Here is a 10,274-nt window from a genome sequence, read left to right as displayed (position 1 = left end):
TATTTAACTTAAATACCCACATGTGTAAAAACTAGTGGGTAACAGAAATTTGAATACCCAGATAGAATAGCTGATACGCAGTGATTTTAAAATGCATGGGTAAAATACCCACAACACCAAAAGCTTATCTGGAGCTCTGTCATCATTATCATATGATGATCAAGTTTGGTGCAACTAAATTTAGTTTATATGAAATTGAACCCACTGTAGATTATAAATACGTTAATTAACATAACAACCATACAAAAAGTGCCTTAATTATACATCGTGTAATCAAAGAACTCTCACAGCAGTAATAAAACATATATACTTACAGTGTATATAGGTTTTGAAAACGTTTGAAATCATATGGACTTTCGTCTTTGTATATATGTGTCTTAGACAGTGACTCATTCAGGTCCTCTCTGTTATCAAAGATATATTTCAACCACCACATCACATATTGAGAATTATTACATATGCGTGGTGAAGATACAGGTGGTAAGATACTAAATCCGTGCGTTACACGTGTGTCGTACAAGGTTGACCTCGTTTTATTCGTTTTTATTGGATAACCGTGACTTCTGTCACACCGAACTACTTTTTTCACTAGGACATGTATTCCGCGATACATTTACACTGGCAATATTTGTGCCGGGTGGAACTAATTCCACGTGGAACTGATCACTGTTGACACCTACCTCAAGACGTCATCATAGAACAAACCTTTAGTAAACCATACTGTTGTAGTCACGATGCGGTACATGATAGTTCGGAGGGCAGAGTTAATGACAACTCCCAAACATTTGAGTATAATCCCGGTACTACCGGCAACAGATAAGGGAGGGAACTGACGAAATGATCGTGAAGATGTAATGACGATAAATATACGCAAAATAAATTTCGAGAGTTTAGTTTATTATCTGGTATGCCCATCTGATACATGCACGACATCTTGATGCATATTGTGGATGAATCTGCGAATGGCTGCCTTTGGTATCGCCTGACATTCCGGCAAAAGAGCTACTCCAAGCCGGGCCACGTTGGAGGGTGGTGGGGTTCTTTCCTGCAGTCTTCGGGTGATCACATCCAGCAGATGCCAGCGGGACGCGCCGACTTTGTGTGCTGGCGTTAAGGTGCCTCACTTTGCCAGTGTGGGTTCGAATCCTGAATCGGACTCGACCCAAAAAAGTACGAGAATGTGGACTGTACTAATAAGGTGTTATCCCAAATATAACATTTGTTACATTTTACCACTTTCGTAATGGCATTGTGTGCTCATAATAAATAAAGGGTGCGTTACAATTTGATTCAACAAACATGAAAAGTTGCATCCAATTGTATTATGTCTTCGGTGGTGTTTTTAAGACTGGAGGACCCAGTAAGGCTCGCCTCTTTCACGTGTAGTCTTTTCTTTAGTTCAGGTTTCGTCATGGTGAGATGATCCTTTGGTTTCTGAAGACATAGCTGGGGGAAATATCGATCTTGGTTAAGGAGATCAGATTGGTTCATGTTCACAGACATAGTGTTTGTTTATTTGTTGTTTAACGCCGCACGAAGCTCTATGACAGCGGTCTGTAAATAATGGAGTCTAGGCCAGACAATCCAGTGTCTGACCTTTGGGATACGATGACATGCATGAATCACCCAATCCTGTTAGTCGCCTCTTATGACAAGCATAGTCACCTTTTACGGCAAACATGGGTTGCTGAAGACTTATTCTACCCCGGAATCTTCACGGGTCTCGCCTCTTACGGCAAGCATAGACGCCTTTTACGGCAAACAAGGGTTGCTGAAGACCTATTCTACCCCGGATCTTCACGGGGCTCACAGATATAATGAATTGTTTGATAGGCCTATCAAACACAGGCATAATGAATTGTTTGATAGGCCTATCAAACACAGGCATATTGAATTGTTTGAAAGGCCTTTCAAACACAGACATAATGAATTGTTTGATAGGCATTACATTAAGTTGACGGAGGACAGAGTAGACACAATTTATGGACAACAACTTCTTTGTTTACTGAAAAGGCCTTTACAGTAGAAGTTGTTATCCATAAGGGCGGTCGGGTAGCCTAGTGGTTAAAGCGTTCGCCCGTCACGTCGAGGACCCGGGTTCCATTTCCAACATGGATACAATGTTTGAAGCCCATTTCTGCTGTCAACGAGTCACTTTCTTCCTCTGTCATATCGTCATGAGACAGAATGTCTTCCACGAGTAGTTTCTAGAGATGTTTTATGTTGTCTTTGATCAATGTATGATCTCTGGTGGAGTCATGTCACTCAATCTGTCTGGGCTAGAACGAAACAATGGTGCTCCTGAGAAATAGTAAGTAAATTCAAGAACACAAGTCACTGTATTGGCAAATTGGTTTCCAATGTTCTTTTCAGTTTCGTATCAATCCACTCCTGTCTTTCCATGCTCACGATACTTTTTCCATTTACAGTAAACTACGGTTATAACGAACTCAAAGGGACTACTTTTTTTAGTTCGTTATAACCGTAGTTCGTTATAAGCATATAAACAGCATAACTACAGTAAATAGTCGGGACTAAAAAGTAAGTTCGTTATATCCGTCAGTTCGTTATAAGCGTGTTCGTTATATCCGTAGTTTACTGTACTTTTGTTGTACTCTCGTCGTGGCAAGTGGTCCTGTGCACAGCGCACAGGCATAAGCCACAAATAAGGTGAAGTTAAGCAACGTTGATCGTTGAGAGTCCTTGGATGGGTGACCATGTTCGGCGGCGTGGTCCCTGAGCGTTTCTAGGCCTTCGGTCCTGCCCCACACCGAAGCACATGCAGCACATGCGGTGTCTCCTTGGGCAAGTCGAAATGTGCCTCTATTCGACAAGCAGTGCATGGGTACCCGGTAGGGTTGTTGTTAACCTTCTAGCGCCTCACAGGCAGCTTGGGTTGTATACTCCCTAGGAAGCTGAGAATGATGGTTGAGTGCACACTGATCCATTGACCGGGGTAATAATAGTGCAGCGCTTTGAGCATGCCCCTGTGGTGTGGATAAGCAATACAAATAGACTTTTTGACGCGTGAAGATCCGGGGTAGAATAGGTCTTCAGCAACCCATGCGACTATGCTTGTCATAAGAGGCTACAAACGGGATCGGGTGGTCAGGCTCGCTGTCTTGGTTTGATGCATGTCATCGTATGCCAACTACGTGGATCGATGCTCATGACGTCAATCACTGGATTGTTTGGTCCAGACTCGATTATTTACAGACCAGCGTAATATAGCTGGAATATTGCTGAGTGTTGTTTTAAACAACAAACAAACAAACAGACACACAACAAGCCCGACAGCTAAGAGCTGGATGTTCTACCAATGTGTTCCCCTCACAGCGTCTTCCACTGAAAATGGTTTGATTAAATGCATTTACCATGTTTCATAGTCCGTCGTTATCACCTTCGCCTAAAAACCAACAACCCCAGTTATCGCCATGGTTAATGAATTGCTTTAATAAAAAGGAGTTGGACATATTCTTCTGAATGAAAAACCAAACGTGTAAACTTCGAAGCTTATTTGTTTTTATTGTATTTTTTTTTAAACTGGACATCTAAATAAAATCAAGTTTGGTTTCTTTAAAACTAAGTCTCAGCGATGTGAAAACAAATTCAATTGAAAAAAGCTGTGAAAAGTAATCAATGAATCGCTAAAATCAGATGACAGGCTTTCGCGAAAATGGAAAGCAATATCCGACCAAGTTCACAATGTTCATTAAAAATAAGTTTGTTGAGAAAGCTATCTGAAAAAAGTCAAAATCAATAATATTGCCCTGTTTCTTTTTTCAGTAATAAAAAGGCATAATATTTTAGCACATATACGTGTTTAATTCCCACAGATATAGCCGAAGAATACCTGGACCATCATATTCACCAGAAGACCATTGGGGTGAATGTCTTCATTCTCGAACGCAACTGTCATGTCCCAGATGTCGAGATACAGCACCCGGTCATAAAGATTTACAAACTCCCTTTTAAGGATGTTTTCATAAGCAGGTCCCCACATACCCCCAAGGGGTGTTATTGGTTTGGGTACGGAAAATTTATGCGGACCTTTGATGGCAATTTTGACATCAGGAGATCGTTTAAGTAGGTTTTCTATGGCAAGTCTAGTTCTGTGGACACGATCCCTGTAGATGTGGAATGGGACGAAATGGAAATGAGCATACAGATTAATAAGTATTATATCTGTTGATCCAGGAGGTATGGCGTCTAAGTGAGCAAACACTGGCTGACTTAGCTTGGTATTAACCTTGCTAAACGCCATTGGAAAACCATGTGGCATCCAAAATACCGTATAATTATATTTTTCATTGTATGCCTCGAATGCTGAATTCCAAGTAAACCAGTTCCTTGTTCCTTGTACAATTGGTGGCCCCCTTATCAATGTGAAATTAAGGATTGGTAGCAACTCCCCAAACATTTGTCTGACGGTGGAGTCGCCAAACAATATCAGAGTTCTGTTGGCCAGACACTGGTTATACATGTCAACATGGACGCTGTTCCAACACGATAGGGGGCGCCACGTGTTGTTGTAGGAGTAGCCGACAGGTGGCGTTGCCAGCCAAGTATCCCGGAAGTTTCTCCTTCCACAAGGGATGGAGGGAGAGCGTTTCTCTGCAAAGATAATAAGTTATGGCAGTGAAACTATATGAGGATATCGATATATCAGTAAAACGTTGTTCAATACTTATATAGAGAGAGGATCACACTTATTACAAAACAAGTTAATTTACAAACTGGTGATCATGTTCCCTGATTAACTATCTGTATACAATTATTGGAATATGTATATCCAATAGGATAAAATGAAACATTCATTGATCTATTAATTTTTTGGAACCAAATATAATTTTTCCCTCGATGCGTAGGTTTGTTTGTTCGTTTGTTGTTTGACGCCGCACTATTCTAGCTATATGACGGCGGTCTGTAAATAACCGAGTATGGACCAGCCAATACAGGGATGGACAGCATGGGCATCGATCTACGCATTTGGGATACGATGACATGCATCAACCAAGTCAGCGAGTCTGACCACCCGACCCCGTTAGTCGCCTCTTAAGAAAAGCATTGTTGCCTTTTACGGCAAGCATGGGTTGCTGAAGACCTATATTCTCTACCCGGATCTTCACGGGTCTCGATGCATAGGTGGGAATATCAAATTAGCTTATGATATCATATCATGATATCATATCTGAAAGATGAAGATATCAATAAACATTCAAACATTTAAAAAGAATTCGTAACACATTATGAATAAAAGTGACAAAACCTTCTATATTGCCACAAGCTATCTCTGGTTAAAGCAGAGTCGTACAGCTTGGGAATCATTTACCAAAGGGAAGCTAATCAAACTTCATCTTCCCAAGGCAAGCGAGTTAACTGACTTTAAAAGTCCATTTTCCACCCTTGGCGAACTAGGCTAGAATTACTGGGCTCAATCGTAGCGCCACCAGTGGCTATTACCAGTTATGTCCCCTCTAAGCCTCTCCTATGGACCAATCAGATTCCACCTCTCGTATCACTTGCGTTTGTTTCACACAAAATGGTGGCGCCCAGTCAGGACGATCTGATCGATAATCAAGATCTATATTGTGATCAAACGTGTCTTACATCGCGGAATGCATAAAATCACGTTAGCATCTTAATTAAAAACATGAAAGGATTTGGAAAATATCTGCTGACAATGAGTTGGCGGTGCACATGCTTTGCAAATCGACCGAAATCTGCACGACAGTTTTCAATTTCGGTGCGCGATTTTGATTGGACTACGCATAGACTCGTTAGTCAAGCCAAAATGTAACTCCATAATACCAGCCTAGTTCGGCAAGGGTGAAAACTGGACTTTTATAGCCAGTTAACTCTCTTGCCTCGGGAAGATGCTCTAACCCTAGTCTTCAAGACGTTTGTTGAGAGTCGGTCTGTCCTGTCATAGCGTTACGAAATTCCGAGTCAGGTGTACACACTGCGACAAGATGAAACAAGGTAACAGTTCGGACATATTTCATATTTCAAAGTTGAGAGGTCTGCAAGGGCAGATGTGGAAACTGATCCCTCTAGGCTAGTGTCCTCGATCTGTGGAGTATTTCACAATTACACAGCCCCGGAGGTGTTTTTTCAGCCTGGGGAAGAGGTGGAAGTCACTTGGGGCTAGGTCTGGAGAATAGGGTGGATGAGGGAGGAGTGCGTAGACACATTCTTGCACAGCTGTCATTGCAACACGGCTCGTGTGGACTGGTGCGTTGTCCTGGTGAAGCAGAATCCCACGACGGATTTTCCACGGCGTTTCACCTTGATGGATTGGCGCACCTGCTTCAATAACTTGGCTTGTGTACAGTGTCAATGTTTTCAGGGCTGGTACTGGTTGATGGCCGACCGGACCGGGCATCATCTTCTAAGATCTCTCTGCCACGCTGAAATCCCTTCACCCACCGTTTGATAGTTGCAGACGATGGGGCAGACTCTCCATAAACTGCAGTCAATCACTCTTCCACCTGTCTGGCAGATTGACCCTCTAGGACAAGGAACTTTATCACCGCTCTGTACGCAGATTTGTCCATTTTGCCAATTCACTAGGGGTAGGTCTCTTCCACGAAGTGTTGTGACAAAATAATTGCAGCCAGCAATATGTTTCTACATAGCATCTGTAGCTAAGGCATTTATGTACATCAGGTGTAGCGCATTGTACCATTCGACCAGGAATACTGTGTGAGGCTCAAAACTTTTTGATATCCCCTCGTAACTTACGCAAATCAATTAATGTGGGTATATAAGGACCCGTTTTATTTGAAAATGGTACACACCTTTCGTACAGATTTTTTACTTAGATTAATATCTAGGTTTGGCCTAAACAGCTTTTATGAGCCTTTCTATATACATGTTTTGGGATGCCATTGTCACACGTTTGTGGCCCAATATTAAAATAGAGCAGATCTCTAAAGTTGCCAAAATTTGTAAATTGCCTCAGCTACGTGCCAGTGTCAGTAAGACACTGATTTTCCAGTATCTCCTACTATTGTTTTGATAGATACTTACCGTGTCTTTTGGATGATATATATATACTTACACTGTCTCCTGGATGATATATAGATACTTACCCTGTCTGTTGGGTGATATATAGATACTTACCCTGTCTGTTGGGTGATATATAGATACTTACCCTGTCTGTTGGGTGATATATTGATTCTGATAGAGTCCGGGATTATCTCTGTACTTGTCCTCCTGAAATCAATGATAATAACCTTTTGTCATTTATATAATGATTTTAATTTCCTCCAAACATGATCAATGAAAAGTGAATTATAAAAACGCAGGAACGCTTTGGTGCACTGAAGCTCACCTATATAATAATTCAAACACCAAGTCCGTGTGTACAAAACTGTCCTGTCTGAAGCTATGACTCTCAGGATTTTTATAAAGTTCAGATTTGTAACCAGGCTTTTGAAGATGACCTGTGTACACATGCTATTGATTGACGCGACTTCGCACAATCATAATTTCGTGACACTTCGTATGCTGTCAAAAGGGTGTCATGTAAAATATATCTTCACTAGAAGTGACTGAACTAGTAATGATAAATCAAATATATGACTTAATATGAAATATATATCAACATTCGTTTTGAGTCAAACTAACGTATTTTCAAGATCTTTCCCCAGCATTCTGGGAACAAACATTCTTTACATTTGAAAAGACGAATGAGTTTGTGTAAATCATTACAGTACTGTGAAAAATGTTATTTGTTATTGTTTATATATATTATCAACCTGAAAAAATAGAAATCTAAAACAAACATGGTACACTAACTGAATTTAATATTGAAAAAAACCCACCTCAACTCAATCAATAAAACAAGGGCATGAGTGTACTCCTTCGGGTTGTGAAATATACATAATGATTGAGATTCACTTTCTTCCACTGAGATTGTAGCGATTGTGGGTCCGAACTCTTTTGGCTTTAAATGACCAGGCGATTAACCTTCTCATCCAGTAGCCTCTTTCAAAACATAAGCAATGCCTGAGTTATCCAAAGCCTTAAAAGGACGAACAAAAGATAAAAACACAGGTCTGAATCTCAACCATAAAGTCAGATCTAGTAGTAACGTTTTTGATACTAAAGAGTGTTAACGCTAGGATATCCTTTTGAAAGTTTACATGTTCAGGGAAGAAGCTGTGGCGCCATTGTTCATTGTAATTCACAGCCAGCATCTTCCCGAGGCAAGGGAGTTAACTGACTATAAAAGTCCAGTTTTCACCCTTGCCGAACTAGGCTGGTATTATGGAATTATATTTTGCCTGGACTGACGAGTCTATGCATAGTCCAATCAAAAACGCGCAACGAAATCTAAATCCGGTTCGTAAACTGTCGTGCAGATTTCGGTCGATTGCAGGATTTGCAAAGCATGAGCACCGCCAACTCATTTTCCAATCGTTTCATGTTTTTTATCAAGGTGCTCACGTGATTTGATGCACTTTGCGATGTAAGACACGTTTTATCACAATATAGATCTTTATTATCGATCAGATCGTCTTGACTGGGCACCGCCATTTTCTTTGAAGCAAATGCACGTGATACGAGAGGTGGAATCTGATTGGTCCATAGGAGAGGCTTAGAGTGAGTGTGAGTGAGTTTGGTATAACGCCGCTTTTAACAGTATTCCAGTCATATCACGGCGTGTCAGCTTAATGTGGGAGGAAATCCCGAAGTGATGCAGGTCTCAGACGTTTACCACTTCGGTGAAACCCACGAGCACGGGTATGGTGCTGACAAACCTAGAAACATAATCGGGGCGAACCGGGATTCGAACCCACAATCATAGGTTTCTGGCTTGCCCAAGGGACGCAACTCTGCACAGCGAATCGCGGCGCCTTAGACGACCGGGCCACCCGTGCCCCCGAGAGGCTTAGAAGGGATATATAACTCGTAATAGCCACTTGTCGCGCTACGATCGACCCCAGTTATTCCAGTCTAGTTCGGCAAGGGTGGAAACTGGACTTTTAAAGTCAGTTAACTCCCTTGCCTCGGGAAGATGCACAGCCAATCGGGCTGTAGCTGAAATCTCAGCATACACGCTTAAGGCAATATCTCGAGTGATCGACTTTAGTCTCCGCTCTTTTTCTGTTGGCCATTAAATGACCAGTTTACGAACATATTTTGGAAGTTTCAGACCCTTTCTAACCCGGATCTTCAAGGGTTGATTTGCTATTAGCAAAAAAAAACGGATTCCAGGGAACATGTTTAGTTAATTTCATATGGAATGATGACAGTCGAACGTTTAGCAAATAGTTCGCAAATCGGAACCATTAAATAAAATACGCGCAAGGTTAGAGAGTTCACACATGAGAAGCAACAAATAAAACATGCAAACTTAAACAAGGCAACATTACAAGAGCCACAAAAATATTGCCATAATGGTAAGACATGTCTGCCAAAAGACCATTGTACGATTATGACAATATCATAAGCAATAATCACTATCATTTATGAATCACCCTCAGTCACAAACACATGCAATGGCAAGTTAATTGTTCACTTGAAAAACACGAGAACATATTGGACACACTTCGTGGCTAAATAGGCATCCACCGAGGAATGTTTAAAGCTGGTTTACAGAAGGTGTCCGGTAATAGAGACACCGGAGACATACCATGGTCTCCATGAGTGAATGAATAAGTTTATACTTACTCTGCAAACCATCTCGTGTCAGCCCCAAAGGTCATATAGTTGTGAGGTAAAGAGGTTTCAGCCCAGTCATGACACCTAATCCCCTTTGCTTTTGGTTTCTCACAGTAGAATGGGACGCCAAAATAGTCGGCAGTCAGATTACAAAAGGGGCGTTTTTTCATATATCTCATATCCATATATCCTCTGGTGGCCTCAGTTGCAGTATTTGATCTGAATGTACAGGTAATCTTTTTCCCAAAATATCCATTCTGGAATGAACGATATATGTGCGTCATTCGTTCTCTGGATGAAATCATGGCAGCCCGAATTATGGCTCTTCCTGTCCACAAGGTGCGCAGAACTCCAGTATACGTTCCATTCCCGTGGTCGATAACAGTTCCGGCGGAAGCAGCGCCATGTTGGGGATCTTTCATCCACACGACTAACATGTCACCTCCACGTGTTTTTGGTTTCTTGTAGTGGTCGAATAGAACAATGTTTACTTTGACCGTTTCATTAATCTGATATGTATGTTGTACATCACCCATAGACATGCGCGAGAGAGATCCTAAAGCTTGGCGACTCTCGTTGTTTATGCTGCTGTCGTTAACCAT

General features: G+C 41.5%; 1 protein-coding gene across 1 annotated transcript; it reads right to left on the bottom strand.

The window, feature by feature from the left end:
• Positions 1 to 3,823: 3,823 nt before the first annotated feature.
• LOC139453859 (NXPE family member 3-like) lies at positions 3,824 to 10,274 on the bottom strand. Its single transcript, XM_071235311.1, has 3 exons — positions 9,682 to 10,274; positions 7,157 to 7,218; positions 3,824 to 4,614 (listed from the first exon to the last, which is right to left on the bottom strand). Exons 1-3 carry the CDS (start codon positions 10,272 to 10,274, stop codon positions 3,824 to 3,826), a joined length of 1,446 nt encoding a protein of 481 aa, XP_071091412.1.

The sequence above is a fragment of the Haliotis cracherodii genome, unplaced genomic scaffold, assembly GCF_022045235.1.
Source record: "Haliotis cracherodii isolate W230 unplaced genomic scaffold, xgHalCrac1.p SCAF_10, whole genome shotgun sequence".
Taxonomy (NCBI): Eukaryota; Metazoa; Mollusca; class Gastropoda; order Lepetellida; family Haliotidae; genus Haliotis; species Haliotis cracherodii.
The sequence above is the reverse complement of the archived record's forward strand: the minus strand, read 5'-3'. Positions and strand labels throughout refer to the sequence as shown.